The 23,482-nt window shown below is 50.5% G+C and overlaps 1 protein-coding gene across 1 annotated transcript; it reads left to right on the top strand.

Annotated features, from left to right (window-relative positions):
- The first annotated feature begins 2,379 nt into the window (after positions 1-2,379).
- On the top strand, positions 2,380-22,565 carry LOC118085909 (excitatory amino acid transporter 1). Its single transcript, XM_060276496.2, has 11 exons — positions 2,380-2,602; positions 7,414-7,494; positions 8,839-9,086; positions 11,774-11,911; positions 12,829-13,033; positions 13,209-13,251; positions 13,683-14,074; positions 15,683-15,916; positions 17,108-17,302; positions 18,363-18,497; positions 21,485-22,565. The coding sequence occupies exons 3-11, from the start codon at positions 8,867-8,869 to the stop codon at positions 21,684-21,686; spliced, it is 1,764 nt and encodes a 587-aa protein (XP_060132479.1). The 5' UTR covers positions 2,380-2,602; positions 7,414-7,494; positions 8,839-8,866; the 3' UTR covers positions 21,687-22,565.
- Positions 22,566-23,482: the final 917 nt, after the last annotated feature.

Genomic DNA, 23,482 nt, shown 5'->3' with positions numbered 1-23,482 from the left:
TATTTATTATCACTATTATTATTATTATTATTATTATTATTATTATTATTATTATGTCAAACTGAACATGAAAATAATAATGCGGAATCAAAAGAGAAACAAACAACAAATTGATAAATACTATATTTACAAAACACACCTTTGTGGCAGGGTCGCCGCCCCCCATGCTCCGCTCACTGCACCCCACTGCCCGTGGTACCCAAAGGTGGGGGTAATAACATCCACATTTGCCTCTGCGCCCCCCCCCCCCAGGCTAAAAAGGGCTTCCCCACCCCAGGCGATCGGGGTCAGGACTCCCGGAGGGGAATGCGGCCCCCGTCCACCTCTGCCCTACATGCCTGCCTTGCCGTGCGCCAATCAAATCTTTTAATAGCCCCTCGGAGGGCACTGGGTGCGGATTCGGTGACACAGTTCTGGCTCCAGGAGCGGGGCTGCCCCACGGCCAGGGCAGGTGAATCCACGAGGGAGGGCAGGGGTGCCAGAGGAGGTGCCCCCTTTTCTAACCGGCTCCCGGCAAATCAGGCGCCCTAGGGGATCTATTTTTGGGCCTCCCCGATTTATTCAGGGCGTGTGACGTTCCCGGGCTGGCATCTCCGGGGAGACGCGGCCTAGAAGTCACGGCGACTTTGAGCTGCCAGCCTGGATTGGGCCTGGCAGCAGAAATCCGGCTGGGTCGGGGCCCAAGGGGGTCCCCCATTGAGCCCAGGATCCTGGCTGCCCCCCCCCAAAACGGGACACAAACTTCAAGAGCCTCCTGTCCTTCTCGTTTGGCTGATTGGATGCAGGAATTTTGTGCTTGGCCAAGGCGGGTCTTGTGGCAGGCAGTTCCCCAGTCTAACCAAGCCAAATCTCCCAACCTTCCGCTTCACGGGAGGCCCACAAATTCTGGTTTTGTTAACCCGGGAGGGAGGGAGGGCTTTCGCCTACCAGGGAGTGGGTGCGAGGGGCGGGGCGGGCTTCGCAATCCTTCCCAGAACGGCTGCTTGGAGCTTCCGCAGGGGAAAGGCGAGGAGGAGGAGGAGGCCGTTGCAACATGGCGTTGTGCCAAGGAGCTGGGCCCTGCGAGTGGCTGGCAAGGGGTTAATCACAGCAGCTGTTTCCCGCCTCTGCCCTGGGTGCAGATCCTGCCTCCCGAGCAGCTGCATCGGGGCTTCTCCCGCTGTTGCTCTGCGGTAGACTGGCTCTGTCCATGGAGGCTCCGTTTAAGAATGACAGGAAACTCAGTGTCCTGTCCTTGCACCCAGATCCCCCAAACAGGAGCAGAGTGTATGTGTGAATGGGTTTGCGCAGCCTTGGGGGCAAGTCATTCCTGCAGGTCGCTTCTCCGACTCCCCCTGCAGAGGGAAAGGCAAGCAGCACTCTGTGCGTGCCCAGAGGTGGTCCTTTCATGCAAGGGGAGAGGCGGCTGGTAGGCTTAGGCGGTGCACGCTCTGCATATGCCCAGAGGCACCCTTTTCCTGCAATAGGAGAGGAAGTTGGCATGCTCAGGCTTTGTCCACTCTGCGCATGCCCAGAGGCTCCCTTTTCCTTCCTTTCTTTCAAGGAGGGAAGCTGCACACTCTGTGTATGCCCAGAGGCACCCTTGTCCTGGAAGAGGAGAGGAACTTGGCATGCTCAGGCAACGCCCACTCTGCGTATGCCCAGAGGCACCCTTGCCCTGCAAGAGGAGAGGAAGCTTGGCATGCTCAGGCAGCGCCCACTCTGCACATGCCCAGAGGCGCCCTTGTCCTTCCTTTGGCAGGCTCGGGCCGGGCGCGCTCTGCGTATGCCCAGAGGCACCCTTGCCCTGCAAGAGGAGAGGAAGCTGGCATGCTCAGGCAGTGGCCACTCTGCACATGCCCAGAGGCGCCCTTGTCCTTCCTTTGGCAGGCTCGGGCCGGGCGCGCTCTGCGTATGCCCAGAGGCACCCTTGTCCTGCAAGAAGAGAGGAAGCTGGCATGCTCAGGCTTTGTCCACTCTGCGCATGCCCAGAGGCTCCCTTTTCCTTCCTTTCTTTCAAGGAGGGAAGCTGCACACTCTGCGTATGCCCAGAGGCACCCTTGCCCTGCAAGAGGAGAGGAAGCTGGCATGCTCAGGCTTTGTCCACTCTGCGCATGCCCAGAGGCTCCCTTTTCCTTCCTTTCTTTCAAGGAGGGAAGCTGCACACTCTGCGTATGCCCAGAGGCACCCTTGCCCTGCAAGAGGAGAGGAAGCTGGCATGCTCAGGCAGCGCCCACTCTGCACATGCCCAGAGGCGCCCTTGTCCTTCCTTTGGCAGGCTCGGGCCGGGCGCGCTCTGCGTATGCCCAGAGGCGCCCTGCTCCTCCTCCTCCCCTTCCGACGCGCCCCGGCTCCGCGGCAGCAGCAGCAGCCCTGCCCGCCCGCCCGCCCTCCGGCTCCGAGTCCGGGAGCTGGGAGGGCGGCCCTGGCCGCGGACCCGCCCGCCTGGCGCGGCCAATGGGCTCCGGGAAGGCGCGCTCTCCGCCTCCGATTAGCGCCAGGCAGGCAGGCAGGCAGGCAGAAGGAGCCGCGGCCAGGCGGACGCACGTGCGGACGGGGAAGGAGCGAGCAGGACGCGCGCACGGAACAGCTGCTGCGCTTGCAGAAACAGCAGCCCGGCCAGGTAGGAAGGAAGGCAGCCTCCCTCTATGCGCGCGCGAACGCGCTTCTCTCTCGCCACGTTTTCCAACCGCGACGCGTGCACGCCGCCCTGCCTCGTTCCCACGTGACGCGTGTCTAGGTGGGGGGTCTGGGGTGGGGGGAGCGAGCCCCCACCAGGCAGGGTGTTGTAGGGGAGAAACCGGGTGGGACTGAGCCGGGGGGAGTTGGAGAGGAAAGGGGGCGCAATGGTTGCCCCCCTCCAACAAGAGTGGTCTTCTCTATTTTTCTCGGCCCGCTTTTTTGTTTTCACTGCATCCTTGTAAAAGTCTTGGTTTGCTTAGAAAAAGGGGGAAATATATTTTGTATTTTGGTTCGTATTTGTATTTTGTATTTTTGTTTTGTGTTTTGCTCTGTAAGCCTTAATATTATGATGTTGTTGTTGTTGTTTAGTCGTTTAGTCGTGTCCGACTTCGTGACCCCATGGACCATACACGCCTATATTTATATTTATATACAAAATATGAAATATATATGGTCCACGCCATGGACCATAGCACGCCTATATTTATATTTATATACAGTATAATATTATACTGTATATAAATATAAATATAAATATAAATGAAGCCTTCCTCGCAGGGTCGTTGCCAGGGGAAAGGGGAGCAGGAGAGATTTATGGGCACCCCAGCGCCCCTTGAAAATCATGGTTGAATGCGGGGGGGGGTTGTGGGGAGTCAGACGGGCAGGAGATCTATGGGGTCTGCCGACCTCATGCCCCAGCTTTAAGAGGGGGGTAGCAGGCCCTCGTGGCCCCCCCCCCAGCCTACCCAAAATGGTGAAAGTGAAATAGGGGAAGTTTCTTCCTCTCCAGCCAGCCCACAGGGAAGAAGGAGCAAGGAACATCTGCCTGGCACTCCAGATGTAGAAGCATAGAATTGCAGAGTCAGGAGGGACCACCAGGGGTCATCCAGTCCAACCCCTGGCCATGCGGGAATCTTGGGCTCGAACTCACGACCCTGAGATCACGAGTCTCAGGCTATGCTGACTGTGCTGCCCTGGCCAAGACGGCAGGAAGGATTCACTGGGGGAGGAAAAAACCCAGTCTCAACTGGCAGCTACTGTACCGTCTTGGAAAGGTGAGTTTCTTGTACAGAGCAGAGGGGGTGCTCTGCATGCAGAAGGTTTTGGGGTCCGTCCCCAGACAGGGCTGGGAAAATACTCCCTGCTCAAAACTGTGGAGAGCTGCTGCTGCCAGCCTGTGCCGGCAGTGGTGAGCTAGGTGGGCTGATTTCAGCCCCGTTTAAACCAGCCGCCTGTTGATAATATTGAGGACCAGGGAAGGGCAGGTGCTTGGCATGTGGAAGGTTTTCCAGGTCCAAACCTCGCAGGGATCTCCTAGCAAGAGAGCTGCTGCCAGTCAGTGCAGGCTGTATTGAACTAGGCAGAGCAATGGTCCAAGGCAGCTTCCTCCATTGCTTCAGCTTGTATCCAGACTCATGAGGAAAAGACCGGAGCTTAGCGGTCAAGCACCTGCTCTGAGTGCAGAAGGCCCTCCTGGCACTTGAAGGTAGGGCAGCCGCTGCTGCTGCCAGTGCGGGCGACACAAAGCAGATCTCCATGCCCTTGTTCACAACGCCGAGGACCAGAAACTTGGTTTTTAAGAGAACCACCTTCGCCCAGCGCCAGAGCAGGTGCTCTGCATGCAGAAGGTCCGGCCATCCTGCGATCGTCCCTTGTCACCCTGCCGGTCAGTGCAGACATCACCAATGGATAAGCCCTCGGTGTCTGCAGCCTTTTGCAACTGCAACAAACCTGCATGACCTTCTGCATTCAGAGCACCTGCCCTGCCTCTGGGTATAAGAATAGAATGGCATTTGCTCTTGACTTTGAACAAAAAAAAACGGGTTCCGTTCTCTGTTTCCGGGGCTGTTTTTGCTCCAAAATCACTGATTCTTGCCGGGTTTCTGCTTAGGAAAAGATGGAGGCCTGTTCCCTGACGCAGGAGGGAGTAAATTCCTGCATGCCTTCATTTCATTTAATCTGGAAACGTTTTTTTATTTTTTCTTCTTCCCAGTGGGTGTAAGGTTTCAAATCCTTCTGGCGAAACAGCTTTGGCAGGAGCGAGGAAATACTGCTCCTTAATTCCAGCTCCGTTTTTCTGCAGGCGCTCCCCACGTGCTCAGAGGCGCCCTTTTGGCACCGTGCCCCGGACTCTCGAACGCGGCTCGGGGGCATTGCTGCTCCTTCGCTTCGCAGCTGTTAGGCTGAGAGGTGTCTGCCAATAATTCGGAGCCTCTCTGGACTTTTTTTACAGTCCTGTAAAATGGGAACGGACCCCGTCCCGCCTCGCAAGGTTGTTGGGAACAGAGCAATGATGCCCCAAAAGCCCGAGGCAGGACGATGGGTCTGTTTTATTCTTCCTTGCATTCACACCCCAGCCTCGGTTCTCCAAGGAGCTTGAGTTAGCATGAGTAATAATAATAATAATAATAATAATAATAATAATAATATATTATTATTATTTCTACTTTGCCCATCTGGCTGTGGTTCTCCCTCATTTAATTCCCACAACAGCCCTGCGAGGTAGGACGCTTGCAACTTAACAAGTGTATTCTGCTCTGGTCAGACCTCACCTGCAGTACTGTGTCCAGTTCTGGGCACCACAGTTCAAGAAGGATACTGACAAGCTTGAACGTGTCCAGAAGAGGGCAACCAAAATGGTCAAAGGCCTGGAAACGATGCCTTATGAGGAACGGCTTAGGGAGCTGGGTATGTTTAGCCTGGAGAAGAGAAGGTTAAGGGGGGATATGATAGCCATGTTCCAATATATAAAAGGATATCATATGGAGGAGGGAGTAAGATTGTTTTTTGCTGCTTCAGAGAAGCGGACACGGAGCAATGGATTCAAACTTCAAGAAAGAACATTCCACCTAAACATTAGGAAGAACTTCCTGACAGTAAGAGCTGTTCGGCAGTGGCATTTGCTGCCAAGGAGTGTGGTGGAGTCTTCTTCTTTGGAGGTCTTTAAGCAGAGGCTTGACAGGCATATGTCAAGAATGCTTTGATGATGTTTCCTGCTTGGCAGGGGGTTGGACTGGATGGCCCTTGTGGTCTCTTCCAACTCTATGATTCTAAGTGAGGATCCGAACCCAGGCCTCCCTTTTGATTATGTCTATAACCGTCTCTGATTAAATGCAGAATAGTAGAAACATGAATATAAAATATAAATTTCTACCATAGCCCACCCACCAGATCCAGCTCTGTGGAAGGATTAATTCCGAGTAGGTTTTTTCATTCTTTCGCAAACTGAAATTCCTTCATTTTGCAAGTTGCCATCTTTTTTAAAAGTGATTCGTGGATCCAGCTTTTTGAAATTGGCAAAGGACCGGCTCCTTGTTTTCCCCTCCGGAAGAAGCGAGGTCATTGCTTTTAATTGGGGAGGGGGCTGCTTCGAAAGAACCCACCCCCCAGGCCAATTCAGCCCCCCTCCAGGTGTGGTCTAGGGGGCTCTGCCTTCATCTCAGTGCCAGATTTCCTTCCTCCGCTCAGCGCTGCATCTTCCTCAAAGATGGCCCTGGCAACAGACTCTCCCCTCCGGATTGGGCCCGTCTCTGCATCTCACCCCCCCTTCCCTCCCCAGGCATGGGCACACAGCTGCTCTCCCCCCACCCCCTTTCAGATCTCAGCGGCTTTGTTCGGAGGTGGTCGTCTTCCTCCTCCTCCTCCTCCTCTCTGCATCCAGGGATTTTTGCAAGGAGAGAACGAGAAAGAGCTTGTCTGGTGCGGAGAGGAGATGTGAGTAAGCGATGCAGGGGAAATGGGGGGGGGGCGCAGAAACATGGGGTGATGATGGGGGGGGATCTGTGGTCCTCCAGAGAACTTTGCATGCCCACATGCGGCCGGTGATGTCTTGAGCTGTTGCAAATCGCTTTGCCGTGCGGAAAACCCTCCATCAGGATTTGAGCCCCGGAGCCCTCTGGCCTCCTGAACACTCGAATCCGGAAGCATTCCCTGCCTCTGGAAGCAGAGCACGGGCGCAAGGAGCCCCCCCACTCCACCCCACCCCCGTTCTTTTCTGCCCCGAATCTCCTAGCGTTCCGCTTTGGTTTTTATTTCATTGCAATTCAATGCTGCCGTTGCCATTTGTCATTCATTGCAATTTCCTCTCCGTTGCCATTTTTCATTCGTTGCACTGCACAGAATTCCAACGCTGGAATTCTGCTGGTTCTATCCTGCGAGGCAGTCCGCACGCTCCGGGTCCCTCAATGGAGCCTCCCCTCGCAGTCGCAGTCTACCTGCGATTTCCAAACGGCTCACCGTGTGGCATCTGATTGGGTGGTGTGGGAAACAGAAACCCAGGATGGACATTTAAAAAAAAAATCCTCTCACCGTCTTTCTTTAAAGCTATGATAGGCGCGGGAAGAGCCTTTCCTTCTAGGCCAGGGGCCACGTGGCCTTCCGAGGGCCGCCTGGGCTGGGAGCGAAAGCAATCGAGGCTGACTCTTTGCCCACTGAGCAACCTACCCATGAGGTTCACGTGCAATAACACTCCACCCATTTAGCTGGGTTTTCCCGGGGGCTGGGATGGATGACCCTTGGGTCCCAACCCTGTGCAGTTCTGTGATCCGGGCAAGCAAGCGGCCCAGCCCCTATACACAGGCAGTGGGGCTGCTCTCAGCCCTGGGCTTGATCCAGCCTGACTCCATCTCCTTGGCTGGTGCAAGAGGGTTAAGCTCCTCTCCCGGCGTCCCACAGGGGGCCCAAAGCCCCACGCTCAGGGCTGGTACCGCCTCCTGCCTCGAATCCTAACCCGGACTTCTCTTTCCTTGCCAGAGCTCAACAGCAGCGGAGGCGAGAGGAAGAGTCTGCCCTAGAACAGAGGACCTGAGCTGAGCCTGGCAGAGGCTCCTCCAGGTAAGCCACGGATCTGGGCCGCCCCTCGCCCGTGCCAAGGAGGAGCCCCACTTGGCCACCCAGAGGTGGGTCCGCTCGAGGGGTCCTGGCCCCAGCCTGTCCAGAGAGGCCAATCTGCTTTGCAGGCGGCTGGTTTTTCAAATCCCAGCTCCCTGTGCCAAGCCGGGTCTTGGCATGCCGGCTGTTGTCCTCAGGTGCCCTCTCTCCCGGCTGGCGGAGCCTCAGTCTCCCCCTCTGGAAAATGGGCCTGTTGCTTTTCACTCAGAGGTTGCGCCAAGGGGTTTTCTGGGGTTGGGGGCTGGTTCTGGACGACGGTTTTAATCGGGGTGACCCGATTAGGGCAGAGGCGCAGGCCAGATTCCTGTGTTCCAGCGGGTTGAGCTAAGATGGCCGTCAGGTCCCTTCCCTGTCAATCATTCTGGGAATCAAGGGGGGGGTTGGACTAGATGATCCCTGGGGAATCCTTTCCACGATTCTACGACTTATCCTAACATTGGAATGTTAGAAATTAGGTGGTTTTAGCCACTTGAGACAAGAAAAACTTTGCTGCAGGAAGGCTGTCTGCTGAGAAAGATTGATTTTTGGATGCTGAAACATGGATTATTATTTTTTACGCCAGCTGATGCCTTGTTCCTGCTTTGTCCCACACAGCAGGGCTGGTTTGTTTTTTAAACCCAGGAGAATGCAGTGCTTGGATATTTCTAATAGATTTTTTTTAATAAAACCCTCGTATTTAATGTTAATCCTTTGGGGCTTTTAAAAGGTATGCATGATATGACCATTCTGAAGGGTCTGTCAGTAAAGCACCAAGGTTTTACAAAAAGGAAGGAAGGATGGATGGATGGAAGGAAGGGAAATTAGGTGGTGAAGGAAGGAAGGAAGGAAGGAAGGAAGGAAGGAAGGAAGGAAGGAAGGAAGGAAAAGAAAGGATGTAGGTGGCGGAAGGAAGGAAGGAAGGAAGGAAGGAAGGAAGGAAGGAAGGAAGGAAGGAAGGAAGGAAGGAAGGAAGGAAAATTAGGTGGCAAAGGAAGGAAGGAAGGAAGGAAGGAAGGAAGGAAGGAAGGAAGGAAGGAAGGAAGGAAGGAAGGAATTAGGTGGCGAAGGAAGGAAGGAATAAAGAAAGGAAGGAATTAGGTGTCGAAGGAAGGAAGGAATAAAGAAAGGAAGGAATTAGGTGGCTTTGTTTTAGGCACAGATTCCATTTCCCACCCCGCTTCTCCCCGCTGGATCCCCCAACCCCCCTTGCGAGGTAGGCCAGGCTCCCCCCCCTGTGGGTTTTGGCGGGTCAGCCAGCTTTGGCTGCATTCCTCCCCCCTCGCTCTCTGCTCCTTCTCCCCCCCCCAGGTGCCCGGGGTGCTGAGCCGCCCCTGAGATGGGTGAGCGCCAGGCTCGCGCCAACAGCCTGTTCCTGAACGAGGAGGAGTCCAAGGCGCTAGGGCCGGGGGGCAGCCGGGCGCAGCGCCTCCGCCATGCCCTCCGGAAGAGGGCGGCCCGGGCGCAAGCCAGGATGTACGGCGTCACCCGGGCGAGCGTGCGGAGTTGCCTGCAGAAGAATGCCTTCGTCCTGCTCACCGTCACGGCTGTCCTTCTGGGTAAGGGGGCGCAAGGGGGGTCCCTGCATATCCTCAGATGGGCGTCTTTGGGGTGCCAGTGGGGCCGAATACCACCCTGCAGAGCTCCTTGCTATCCCCAGAAAGCCCTGGTTTTGTCCAGAGCGGAACGGTGGAACTCCCCGCTGCAGGATCGGGGAAATTTGTGGCGCGCACGGCTTCTCGCGACAAAATTGCAATGGGGGGAATCGAGGCACGGGCCAGGATCTTTGCTGGAGAGCGGTGGGCTCTTTTCGGAGGAAAGGGCTATTGCCGAATGAAATCGCGATCAGGATTCGAATCATGGGCCAGGGAAGGAGAAGAAATAAATGGTTGGCGACAGAGGATAAATGGCAGTGGAATGCTGTACTGTGAACAGCAAAGGAAGGAGGGGGAAAGAAGCATCTCTTGGGTGTGGAAAGTCCATTTTTAAATTGGTGGTGAATTCAAATTAATTTGCTGTTAATTTTGGAAAACTTAGGGGAAATGAATTGCCCCCCCAAAAGAAAATAAATGGCAGTTATGGCAGCCGATAAAGAAATTATCTGAAAGAAATGATCACACTGAAAAGGATTTGAATAATGTCAATTTTTGTGTAAAAAAATTAAAATTTGTATATTAAAAAAAATGGACGAGTGGTTTTGGGGCAGCTAGGAAGTTGCTGGCCTCTGAACTCCCAGCATGCACCTGGTTGGCTGCCCCCCGTTTCATATCATGATTGTCGGTGTAACAGACAAGGGTGGCCCCCGAGCATGCGCAGAGTGCCTGGCCACCACTACTTCATGCTTCTTGAGCCGGATGTGCTGGCAGGGCACTCTGCGTATGTGCAGGGGGGGCCTCACACGCACAACCCCCTTCAAGGCAGGAATCTTTAGCCCAACCCCTGACCCCAAGAGTCCCCTGCTCTAACCACTGAGCCATTCCACCGCTGCTCTGAAAGGGCATCGTCACTAGGAAGAACCAGGCGGGGGTGGTGGTTAAACTACTTCTTTAACATCTGACCCCCTCCAAGCCACAACGTGACCACCTAAAATCGACTCCCTCTGGGGTTGGGATGGATGGCCTTTGGGGAACCCATCCCAATTCAAGCCTGTGGTTGTTTAACCCCCTTGTGGCCAATCAAAGAACTGCAGCCAGGGCATCTGGCTGGGTTTCCCCAGCCACTCTGGACGGCTCCCAATCAAATATTAAAAACACAATACAGTACAGCATTAAACATTAAAAACTTCCCTAAACCAGGTGGTACAGTCCTCCTGGGAAGGGCTATAGCATTTAAAATAAATATATTTTTTTAAAAACGCTCCCCCATGCAGGTAGCAGGCTGTGGGGCTCAGAGGAAAACCTAAGGCTCGAGGTTCCAAATCTGCCCCCTGGAAATCAGATAATGTGCTTTCTTTCTTTCAATCCAGTATACGTAGCTCAATCGGCACGAAACTCGATCTCAGGGTCACGAGTTCGAATGCTGCGTTTGGGGGAAAGGATTCCTAGATCATAGAATCATAGAATCGTAGAGTTGGAAGAGACCACAAGGGCCATCCAGTCCAACCCCCTGCCGAGCAGGAAACACCATCAAAGCATTAGATTGCAGGGGGTTGGACTAGATGAGCCTGCGGGGTCCCTTCTGGGAGATCTGGACGTCGGGGAAGGCTTCTGCCTGCTTTGCGTGTGTGGGTCAGATTAAGCCGGTCACGAGCTGCTTGCAGGGTGACGCCAAATAGCTCCGGGTTCCGGAAAAAAATAAAAATTAAAAAGAGAGAGAAAGAGCCAGAAAAATTTGCAAGGATTACAGAGGATTGGGGGGTTGGGGTGGGAACTCTAGCAAGCTGCAGAGAGGAGATCTGCTTCGCTCTCTCCGCTTGCAAGATCTCAAAAAAGAATGATATATTTTCTTCAAAAGTTTATTTTTAAACTTTTTATTTATTTATTTAAGTTTTGCATTTCCTAATCCAGTCTCTTTGCAGTTCATCTCAATTTCACGCGTTTTTAAAACATTATCATTCCTTCCCCGAATTTGTTCCACCTGGTTTGGGAATTAATTGGCTTGGAGGGAAAGAATTGCATGAAAACTCTCTCTCTCTCTCTCTCTCTCTCTCTCTCTCTCTCTCTCTCTCTCTCTCTCTCTCTCTCTCTCTCTCTTTTTAAAAAAGGAAAATATTTAAGCTCTTCTTTAAATATCTCCCCTCCCCCCTTTTAAGTACCGTATACACAAGCTGCACTTCCGTGAAGGGAAATTGTTAATGTTTTTAATATTCTATTGGGAGCCGCCCAGAGTGGCTGGGGAAACCCAGCCAGATGGGCGAGGTATAATAAATTATTATTATTATTATTATTATTATTATTATTATTATTATTAAGCAGGTCAAAGGCGGACAAGAAAACCCAGCCGATATTCACGAAACACAATTAAAAATTTGATAAATAGTCTGGGTTTCTGAGCTTTGTGGGCCCACATCTAAATTGGCTGCAGAAGGGATTTCAGCGACTTTGCTCAACCTGTCCAACTCACAGGGTTAGATCCAGGACTCCGCTTCCCATCAGCCCCGGCGAGTGCGGTCAGGGGACCATGGGAGTTGTAGTCCGCCTCTTGCTCCGAGATTCCCCGGTGGCACTCTGCACATGGCTCCGGGAGCTCTCGACCCGCTATTCAAGTGCCGGGAGCAAATTTCTGTGCCCCTCCTTCCGCCCCGCAGGGATCACCTTGGCGATGGCCCTGCGGCCCTACAAGTTGACCTTCCGCCAGGTGAAGTACTTCTCCTTCCCCGGGGAGCTGCTGATGCGAATGCTGCAGATGTTGGTCCTGCCCCTCATCGTCTCCAGCCTGATCACAGGTGAGCTGCTGCACCTGGAGGGCTTCTGCCTTGCCGGACGCTAACCCTGCGGGGTGGGCCAGGGCGTGGTCTTTTTGCAGCCTGGTCTGCACTCATTTGCACGGGGAAAACACGGGTGTCAATAAATGTGTGTGTGTGTGTGTGTGTAATATAAATATTTCAATATAAATATTGGATTTGGATTTAATTACTTATATTTAAATATTCACTTTAAATTTGAATTTAATTACTTATGTTTAAATATTTACTCTGAAATTGAATTTTGATTTTGAATACAAGTACTTTTAATTTGAATTTAATTGCTTATATTTAAACATTTACTTTTAATTTGAATTTAATTGCTTATATTTAAACATTTACTTTTAATTTGAATTTAATTGCTTTCATTTAAATACTTTGAATTTCAATTTGAATTTCATTACCGGTACTTATATTTACAAATTTACTTGGCATTTGAATTCCAAATTTGAATTTAATTACTTATATTTAAATATTTGCCTTGGATTTCAATTTCAAATTTGAATTTCATTACTTACATTTAAACATTTGTTTTGAATTTGAATTTCATTACTTACATTTAAAACATTTATTTTGAATTCGAATTTCAAATTTCAATTTGATTTCAAATTCAAATAAATATGTATACTCCTGCGTACAAGACTACTTTTTAACCCAGGAAAATCTTCTCAAAAGTTGGGGATCGTCTTATACGCCGGGTCGTATTTCTTATATGGCGAGTATATCCCAAACTCTATATTTTAACTGGAAAAGTCGGGGGTCGTCTTATACGCCGGAATATACATAGTTTTTCCCAACTCCGCATGCTTGATCTTGAGCCGCCGCCGCTCGGCCTGTGTCTTGTCTCTGGAGAGCCTTCTCCCTCCCCGAATCTCCAGCTCCTTTGTCCCACCCCGCAGGCATGGCGTCGCTGGACGGCAGCGCCTCGGGGAAGATGGGCTTCCGCGCCGTCGTCTATTACACGGCGACCACCTTGATAGCCGTCTTCATTGGCATATTTATGGTCCTCATCATCCACCCCGGGAAAGGCAGCAAGGACACCCTCCACCGCGAGGGAACCGTCGAGCAGGTCCACACCACCGACGCCTTCCTGGACCTCGTCCGGTGAGTGGGAGGAGCTCTAAGATCCTAGAACTGTAAAGCCAAAAGGGACCCTGCGGGGTCATCCATCCCAACCCCCCTGAAAAGCAGGAATCACAGCTGAACCATCCCGGGCAGGAAGCCCACCTGCTTGGCGGCGGGAAGATAATCTGGTTTTCTTTCCCCCTTCCGTCCGCAGGAACATGTTCCCCCCGAACCTGGTGGAGGCCTGCTTCAGACAGGTAAGAGGGGCGCAGCTGGGCGGGTTCCTCCCCCCGAGAGGATCTGGCTCGGACTTAAGGGTGTTGCTGCCGGCCAGTGTAGGTGAGACTGGTGGACCAAGCCACAGTCTCCCGAGTTTGTATTCAATTTACCCCTTGATTCAGATTCACGGGTAGGGGATCTTTTTGCTCTCCGAGAAGCCTGGAGAGCTGCTGCTGCCGGCCAGTGTGGGCCACACTGAGCTTGATGGGTCGGGGAGCAGATTCCTGAGTCTGCATTAAATGAGTCCCTTGATTCAGATTCACGAGGACCAGATCCTTCCTCTCTTGGGCTCAGTACTAGATCAGGAGCCTGAAACCCTGGAGGGCCGCTGCTGCCAGCCAGTGCAGGCACTATGGGCTTTTCTGGTTTTGTATCCAATCCACGCTACGTTTTTCCTCTCCCCCTGCAGTACAAGACCCAGTACAGCGTCAGAGTCATCAACCGGACCCTGGCCGAGGCAGCCCCCACCGCTGCCCCCCAGGCCTTGCCCCACAACAGCAACAGCAGCACCGCCCTGGCCTCGCCCCCCTCGCTGCTGCTAACCCCCGCGGCTCCTGAGAACACCACCGGCGTCTGGCGCAATGTCTCCCAGGCGCTGGGCGCCCTCCCGGAGGTGCTGAGCTACGAAGAGGTGATCCCGGGCGCCGGGTCGGTCAACGGGGTCAACGCCCTGGGGCTGGTGGTCTTCTCCATCTGCTTCGGCCTGGTCATCGGCAACATGAAGCAGAAGGGGCTGCCCCTGCGGGAGTTTTTCGACTGCCTCAACGAGGCCATCCTCCGCATGGTGGCCATCATCATCTGGTGAGCGTCGCACGGGGATCTCCGGGTCGTGGGTTCGGGTCCTGCACCAGGCATGGCAGTGGGGTTGGGATGGATGACCTCTGGGGACGCCTCGTGACTCTACGATTCCGCAATCGGTCTGCGACTTCAGGCCAGGCCAGTCGGTAGAGCGTGAGACTCCCTTCCTCTCGGTGTTGTGGGTATGAGCCCCACGTTGGTTCTAGCTCCACCTCCTTGCGTTGCCCAACCTCAGACTCGAACCCAGCACCCCGAGTTTAAGAACCTTAATCTCTGCCAACCTCAAAGCAGTTTACAAAAAAAAACCAAAACAAAACTCAAAGCAGTTCAAAGAAACAAAATATAATTCTCCGTAAAAAGAACCGTTCTTAAAAAAAATAATTAAAATCAACCTGGTGTGTTGGTGCTGCCCAAGGCAGATTCCTAAGTCAATTGCCCTCATGAGGACTAGAGCCAGTGCTTTTTTCTGGGGGTACACATACCCCTAAACATGTTGTGAATTTATGTTTTATCCTCATCTTGGTATGAGGAAGCAATGTATCCCTATATACGGAATTATTCAAGACGCAAGCAAATCTTAGTACAGTAATGGGACCTTGTTTCATTAAGTAATTGCTACAGTACGTTGATTATCGCTTTCATTTTATGGATCAACGGTCTCGTTAGATAGTAAAATTCATGTTATTTTTTAAAATGTTTTTTATTTATTTCAATCTTTAAATATCATACACATAAGTCGCATATATTCTTTTTACAAGAAAAAGAGATAAAAGAAGTAAAAAGATATTTCATTGTTATATACAAAAAAATTTCACATTCAAAGAAAAAGGTGTAAAAGGAAGAAAGAAAAAAACAAACAAATATAAAAAAGAAAAAAAGAAAAAAAAGGTCTTCCAATCATATCCTACGTAGTTTGTATTTATCCGTCATATTTTACTTCTATATTCTCTTCCTTTAAGCTTCAACTTGGTTCAATTCTAGTCTGCCTTCAGGATTTGGTTACTTCATTCATTGATATATAATCATCAAAAATCCTCCACTCCTTTTTTATTTTTTGTTTTGATTGCCCTCTAATTTTTCCAGCGACTTTTGCTAGCTGTGAATATTCCTTCATTAAAATTTGCCAATCTGTTATATTTGGTGCATTCTTATTTTTCCAGTTTCTTGCGATCAAAACTCTTGCAGCTAAATACCGTACATAAGTAATATTCTATTTGCATTCTTAATATCTTCCGGTAAAATTCATGTTCAATGGCTGTTTTAGGGCTTGTCTTTAAAAGCCTGGAACGGATCAGGCATCCCCAAACTTCGGCCCTCCAGATGTTTTGGACTACAATTCCCATCATCCCTGACCACTGTTCCTGTTAGCTAGGGATCATGGGAGTTGTAGGCCAAAACATCTGGAGGGCCGCAGTTTGGGGATGCCTAGATTAATCCGTTTTGCATTCCTTTCTATGGGAAAGCGCTGCCTTGCTTTTGGAACGCTTTGGTTACGGAACGGATTAAGTCTGGGAACCAAGGTAGCTCTGTACCTGTATTAGAAGTTGGCTGGTGCCGAGGTTCCTGCTGTTTCTGACCCCACCTGCATGGGGCGCCCTTCTCCCCCCCCAGGTATGCCCCAATTGGGATCCTCTTCCTGATCGCGGGCAAGATCTTGGAGATGGACGACCTGGCGGTGATGGGCGGCCAGCTGGGCATGTACACTCTGACGGTCATTGTGGGGCTGCTGGTCCACGGCCTCGTAGTCCTGCCCCTCATCTACTTCGCCGTCACCCGCAAGAACCCCTGGCGCTTCATAGGCGGCCTCCTACAGGCCCTCGTCACCGCGTTCGGGACGTCCTCCAGGTAAGCGGGCGCCGAGCAGCCGCCAAGGGCCGTTTCTGGGACCCCGGGGGCCGGGTTCCTGGTTTGGGGTGTGTGTGTGTGTGTGCCGCCCTTCCTGGATCAGGCTGCCCATTTGGGCCAGGAGAGGGAGTGTGGCTGAGTGGTTAGAACGCCAGCGTTCAGGACCTCCTCCAGGTCAGTGGGCGTTGAGCGGCCACCAAGGCCCACCCCCCAGGGCTCTTTCCGGAGTAGATTCCTGGTTTGGGGGGGTGTGCCGCCCTTCCTGGCACCCCTTCCCCAAATCCTCGGCTCTTCTGCCTTTCCCATATTGTGATACGTTACAGGCAAGGAACGAGAGCAGGCAGCAACGAATCGTTCTCCCCATGGCATAGCTGCCAAGTTTTCCCTTTTCTCGCGAGGAAGCCTATTCAGCATAAGGGAAAATCCCTGTAAAAAAGGGATAACTTGGCAGCTATGCCCCATGGTGACAATCTTGCACGAAATAAGCAGGATCCGAACTCGTGCCTCTCTCCCCACCATAGCGTTTCTGGGACCCCGGGCGGATTCCCGGTTTGGGGGGGTGCGCCACCCTTCCCAGCACCCTGAACGGATCAGGTGTCTTATACATGGGGGGCATCTCCGCCCCATTTTCTTAAATTGGACTCCCAAAAAATAGGGTGCTTCTTATACATGGGGGCGTCTTATAGATGGAAAAGTACTGCATATAATATCATATCATATCATATCATATCATATCATATCATATCATATCATATCACATCATATTGTCTATAGAGATTCGGAGAAATCTCATCTTACGGGTATGCATTTGGCGTTTGTAATTGATTTGCATTTGTAAAACCAAATAAAAATGATTTCAGCGAATAGGCAATAAATCACAAGGCAGCAAAAAATAAAAATAAAACCTTAAAGATTGCTCAATTTTGGAGGGAGGTGTTGCAAAAAAAAATATGAGCTCAACAAGTTTTGTGTCCCGGTTTTCACTTTTTGAAAGATGGCCAGCCTTCGCCAACTACAAGGGTGGCCCCCTGAGCATGTGCAGAGTGCATGGCCGCCCCTTCCTCATGTTTCTGGCAGGGAAAGGAGCTACGGGTGCTTTGGACCTGGGTCCCGGGGGTGGGGGTGGTCTACTCTGAGTAGGATTTCCAGCCTGCTCATCCCAGAGCCGCCCTCCTACCCTCTCGCCTGCAGCTCGGCCACGCTCCCTGTCACGTTCCGGTGCCTGGAGGAGAACAACGGCGTTGACAAGAGGGTGACCCGCTTTGTCCTGCCGGTGGGCGCCACCATCAACATGGACGGGACAGCGCTTTACGAGGCGCTGGCCGCCATCTTCATCGCGCAGGTCAACAACTACGAGCTTGACTTTGGGCAGATTCTCACGATCAGGTGCGTGTCGAACTGCCGGGTTTACAGGTGAAACTCGGAAAATTAGAATATCGTCGAAAAGTGCATTTATTTCAGTAATGCAACTTTTTATTTTTTAACCAATGCTTTCTTTTGGAAATTCCACAGTAATAAAACAAATAGTTACAATCGTACAAAAATAAACATCACTATTACATTTCATTAACGAAATTCCATTTATAATTGACCCGCCTAATGACAAAAAAATTACAATTACAACAAATAAAAGCTTGACATATCTTGCTTTGCATGTCATGCATCTATCTCATATATTGGTTTCACCTTTTAAGTTGCATTACTGAAATAAATGCACTTTTCGACGATATTCTAATTTTCCGAGTTTCACCTATACGTCTAAGCTCAACAAGCTCTAACTTAGGGCCCCACTTTCTTGCCCCCCCCAAAAAAACCCACTGGATGCACATTTCCAAAATATAAGATAAAAAAACAAATATGTGCAAATGGTTTGAGATACCTATGAGTTCCATAAATCACAATATAGCATCTATTCAACACAAAAACCAGTGGCAATTTGCTGATGACAACGGACAGCTGGACATAGAAAGGGCCCCATTACCTTCAGGAGCTGAGGGCCGCATCAAACCTCAATCTGGCCCTGTGCGTGTGCGAAAGAGGGGCTCGATTTGTCCTCCTCCTCCTCCGACGCCCCTGCGAGGAAGGTTTCCTGCGGTTGCCGCTGCTTCAGACACACCACAATGTGCAAAACAAGGGTTCCTGTTCCCCACGAACCCTGAAATTCACGCTCGTGAAGCATTTTATTTTAACGATCCAATTTAGAATTTTAAAAAATCAGATTTAATTTTTTAAAAATCCTTGGTTTTTATCCACCCTGGTTAACTGTGTGGCGCATGTCCTTTAAATGACCGGCTGCAGAATCTGGCTGGTTTCGAAGCGCCTTTTGAGCGCCTCCCTGGCAATGCTCTTCGGGGCGGAGGGTTGCATCTTGGCAAAGGGACCCCCAAAGGACATCCAGCCCAACCCCGAAACCCCGGCTCACCCAACTCCCTCTTGCTCTCCGCAGCATCACCGCCACGGCCGCCAGCATCGGGGCGGCCGGCATCCCTCAGGCGGGTCTGGTGACCATGGTGATCGTCCTCACGTCCGTGGGGCTGCCGACCGAAGACATCACCTTGATCATGGCAGTCGACTGGTTCCTGTAAGTCCCTGCGAGGTGGGAAGGGGTGAGGCTGCCTGCCTGGGCTGCAGGAATTAATGTTTATTTCATTTTTTTAAATGAGATTTTGCAGATAGGAATCGTGAGGCTTTCTCGACACCTTTGGCCCCAAACTGCGCCCGCGGCCTGGGAGAGAGTCAGAGAGACAGCTTTTATTTCCAGGGAAGGACCCTGAGTTTCTAGTCCTCCGGTTTCTGGACTTCGGTGCCCTTATTTTTCAGGGAAGGATCCCACCTTTCTAGCCCTTAGGGTGCACTTGAAATAGGAGCATAGGAAGCTGTCTTGTATCGAGTCCACTCAGTAGAAGGGGACCCCGGGGGTCATCAAGTCTGACCCCCCTGCAATGCAGGAACCTCAACTAAAGCATCCATGGCAGGTGGCCTTCTGACCTCTGCTTAAAAAAACCTCCAAGGAAGGAGAGCCCACTACCTTCCATCCCAAACAACTCTGACTACCAGAAAGTAGTCAAAAAAATGAAAGGCACAAATACAGGATGGGAGACACCTGGCTTAACAGCAGTACATGTGAAAAGGATCTAGGAGTCTTGGTAGACCACAAACTTGACATGAGTCAGCAGTGTGATGCGGCAGCTAAAAAAGCCAATGCAATTCTGGGCTGCATCAATAGGAGTATAGCATCTAGATCAAGGGAAGTAATAGTACCACTGTATTCTGCTCTGGTCAGACCTCACCTGGAGTACTGTGTCCAGTTCTGGGCACCACAGTTCAAGAAGCATACTGACAAGCTGGAACGTGTCCAGAGGAGGGCAACCAAAATGGTCAAAGGCCTGGAAACGATGCCTTATGAGGAACAACTTAGGGAGCTGGGTATGTTTAGCCTGGAGAAGAGAAGGTTAAGGGGTGATATGATAGCCATGTTCAAATATATAAAAGGATGTCATATAGAGGAGGGGGAAAGGTTGATTTCTGCTGCTCCAGAGAAGCGGACACAGAGCAATGGATTCAAACTACAAGAAAGAAGATTCCACCTAAACATTAGGAAGAACTTCCTGACCTTAAGAGCTGTTCGGCAGTGGAATTTGCTGCCAAGGAGTGTGGTGGAGTCTCCTTCTTTGGAGGTCTTTAAGCATAGGCTTGACAGGCATATGTCAGGAATGCTTTGATGGTGTTTCCTGCTTGGCAGGGGGTTGGACTGGATGGCCCTTGTGGTCTCTTCCAGCTCCATGATTCTATGAAAGTTTTTTTCCCTGATGCTTATCTGGAATCTCCTTTCTTAGAACTTGAAGCCATGGGTTCGAGTTCTACCCTCTGGAGCAGCAGAAAATAAGCTTGTTCCCCCTTCCATGTGCGATATTAGAGGATGGCTCTCCTACCTCCCCTCAGTCTCCTCATTTCCAGGCTAAACACACCCAGCTCTTTTGACGATCCCTCATAAGGCTTAGTTTCCAGACCCTTGATGGTGTCGGTCTCCCTCCTCTGCCCCCCTTCCAGCTTGTCAACATCCTTCTTAAATTGTGATGCCCAGAACTGGACACAGGATTGCAGGTGGGGCCTGACCATGGCAGAAGTGATTGGGACCACAGGTGAAACTCGGAAAATTAGAATATCGTCGAAAAGTGCATTTATTTCAGTAACGCAACTTAAAAGGTGGAACCAATATATGAGATAGATGCATGACAGGCAAAGCAAGATATGTCAAGCCTTTATTTGTTGTAATTGTAATTATTTGTCGTTAGGCGGGTCAATTATAAATGGAATGTCATTAATGAAATGTCATAGCGCTGTTTATTTTTGTATTATTGTAACTATTTGTTTTATTACTGTGGAATTTCCAAAAGAAAGCATTGGTAAAAATTAAAAGAAAAATAAAAAATAATAAGTTGCATTACTGAAATAAATGCACTTTTCAACGATATTCTAATTTTCCGAGTTTCACCTGTATGACTTCCCTTGGTCTGGACACTAGACTTCTGAGGATGCAGCCTAGAATAGCATTCGCTTTTTTTGCTGCTGCATCACACTGTTGACTCGTGTTAAGCTTGTGGTCCACCAAGACCCCCTAGATCCTTTTCACATGTACTGCTAGTGAGCCAGGGGCCTCCCATCCTATATTTGTGCATCTGGTTCTTCCTGCCGAAGTGCAGAACCTGACCTTTGTCCCTAGGGAAATTCATTTGGTTTGGGTCCAGTTCTCCAATCTGTTGAGGTCTGCAATAAACCCAGATGCCAACTTTGCTGCCACATACACCCAGACAACACCATTACTGGCCCCAACAACATCCAACATACCATCTCAGGACGATTTAATTGCTCACCTTCTAACATTGTGTATGCCATCAAATGCCAACAGTGCCCTTCAGCTCTCTATATTGGACAAACAGGCCAAACCGTACGCCAAAGGATAAATAGACATAAATCTGACATCAGGAATCACAAGACAGAGAAAGCAGGAGGAGAACACTTCAATCTCCCAGGACATTCTATACAAGATCTCAAAGTAGCTGTCTTATTACAAAAGAATTTCAGAAATAGACTGGAAAGAGAAGTTGCTGAATTGCAACTTATTACCAAACTTAAAACCATGGAGAGATCTGGTCTGAATAAGGACATTGGATTCTTATCTCATTATACACGATAAAGCTTTCTTATGCCATCTCACCCCTTGCTTTTTCCTGCAAGACCAATTGCAGTCGTTAACAGTCGCCCACAGGTTTACCACTCCTATCAGCCAATCACCCATTCCCACCACCCTTCTGAGCAATACCCCTCCCCACCCTCTCACTATATATAAGGGTCTGGTGACTTCTGTTTCAGTGTATCTGAAGAAGTGTGCATGCACATGAAAGCTCATACCTATGACAAACTTAGTTGGTCTCTAAGGTGCTGCTGGAAGGAATGTTTTTTATTTTGTTTAGACTTTGGGCTCACATTTAGCTTGCGGTCCACCGAGACCCCCAGATCCTTTTCGCCCTCCCCTCATCTTAACTGCCGCCCCGTTTCTTCCGCCAGAGACCGCTTGCGGACCACCATCAACGTCCTGGGGGACTCGCTGGGCGCTGGCGTGGTGGAGCACTTATCCCGCCACGAGCTGGAGCTGCAGGACACGGACCTGGGGGTTGACTCGGGGGCTGAGGAGAACGCGAAGCCGTACCAGTTGATCTACCCAGAGAACGACACCCAGAAGCATCTCAGCGGAGAGACCTCAATGTGACGACGCCCAGGAGGGGCGGGCGGGTGGGCAGGGGGCTGGGGGCCGGCGAAGGGGGGCCGAAGGGCCTCTCCGGATCGGAGCCATCGACCGACTGTGAAATACCAAGGAGAGGCACAGCCATCATCTGTATCCCCTTCCCCAAATCCTCAGCTCTTCCCCCTTTCCCCATATTCTGATACATTATTGCAGGCAGCTCTCTAACGGTGACAGTTTTGCACGAAAGGATTTCAGGATTCGAACTCGCGCCTCTCTCTCTGCTGCAGCGCGGGGAGGCTCCCCTCTTCCTTCTTTCGATCGCAGGAGTTTCCACGTTATTTAAATCCGGTGCCAGTGTTCCTTTTTTGTGTCCCCCCCCCTCCCCGGTGGCGACCCAGGTGGCGCTGTGGATTAAAACACTGAGCCTAGGGCTTGCTGATCAGAAGGTCGGCGGTTCGAATCCCTGTGACGGGGTGAGCTCCCGTTGCTCGGTCCCAGCTCCTGCCAACCTAGCAGTTCAAAAGCACGTCAAAATGCAAGTAGATAAATAGGAACTGCTACAGCGGGAAGGTAAACGGCGTTTCCATGTGCTGCTCTGGTTTGCCAGAAGCGGCTTTGTCATGCTGGCCACATGACCTGGAAGCTGTACGCCGGCTCCCTCGGCCAATAATGCGAGATGAGCGCACAACCCCAGAGTCGGTCACGACTGGACCTAATGGTCAGGGGTCCCTTTACCTTTACCTTTTACCCCTCCCCGAATCATGTTCATCTCCATCACAAAAAACAAACACTCGTCTTTCCAACACTTGAAACAAAACACACGGTTTTTTTGTAAAAAAAAGAAAGAAAGAATGTATAGATGTGATGCTTTACCGGCGTAGAAAATAAACGCTGTTTATTTATGATGATGGTCGGCGCTTTTTTCCGGGGGGGGGGGGGGGACGGGACGCATACCCCTAAATGTTTTGTGAATCATTTGTACTTTTGTCCATTTGCTGTATTTATCACACACACACACCCGATTTGAACTATAAAATGGTGATTTTATAGAGTCAAAATGAGAGTACCCCTAGAAAAAAAGAACTAGATGATAGATAGATAGATAGATAGATAGATAGATAGATAGATAGATAGATAGATAGATGATGGACATACTAGAAGTAATTTTATTTTATTTTATAAAATGGTGATTTTCTCAAGTCAAAATTAGAGTACCCCTAAAAAATGTTTAGGGGAAAAAAAGCACTGAAGACGGTTATTAAAGCGGAGAATTGTGAAATGTCTGTGATGGGAGGGGGGAATGGGATCGGGGTGGTGTGGGAGCTACCGCAAGCAGGATTTGAACACAAGACCCTCTCCCCTTCAGTAAATTCCAGACACTGAGATTCAGGAGCACGTCTGCCTCTGAAAGCAGAGCCACTGGCACCATTGATGGTTTTTGCCTGATTCACTTTTAAAGCCTTCTAGGCTGGCAACCGTTAGGACACGGCGATATATTGATATATCATCCCAAACTGGTTTGAAGCCGATATAAGTTGCCCGTTTATAAAATGTGGTTTTTTGGTGGTGGTGGGGGAAGCTTTGGGTTCTCAATTTTATTTTTATTATGTATTTTGTGGTTTTATATCTTGATTTTATTCCGTGAACCGCCTTGAGACCCCCGGGTTATAAGGCGGCATATAAATGCAATAAATCATCATCATCATTTTTGACCTGGCAATATAGCGTGAAACACTTTTGCCGAGTTCTGTTTTTAACTATCGGTCGCTACGACGAATCTACCCGGGGAAAAGCAGGAAGTGTCCTGGGAAAAGAGGACC

Source organism: Zootoca vivipara, chromosome 6 (genome assembly GCF_965207765.1).
Source record: "Zootoca vivipara chromosome 6, rZooViv2.hap1.1, whole genome shotgun sequence".
Classification (NCBI taxonomy): domain Eukaryota; kingdom Metazoa; phylum Chordata; class Lepidosauria; order Squamata; family Lacertidae; genus Zootoca; species Zootoca vivipara.
Note: the sequence above shows the minus strand (reverse complement) of the source record. Positions and strands in the feature narration are given on the sequence as shown.

Coding starts and splice junctions, on each gene's coding strand:
- LOC118085909 (XM_060276496.2), top strand. CDS start 8,867: ATGGGTGAGCGCCAGGCTCGCGCCAACAGCCTGTTCCTGAACGAGGAG. Junction 9,087..11,773: donor CGTCACGGCTGTCCTTCTGG/GTAAGGGGGCGC, acceptor TCCGCCCCGCAG/GGATCACCTTGGCGATGGCC. Junction 17,303..18,362: donor GGGCAGATTCTCACGATCAG/GTGCGTGTCGAA, acceptor TGCTCTCCGCAG/CATCACCGCCACGGCCGCCA.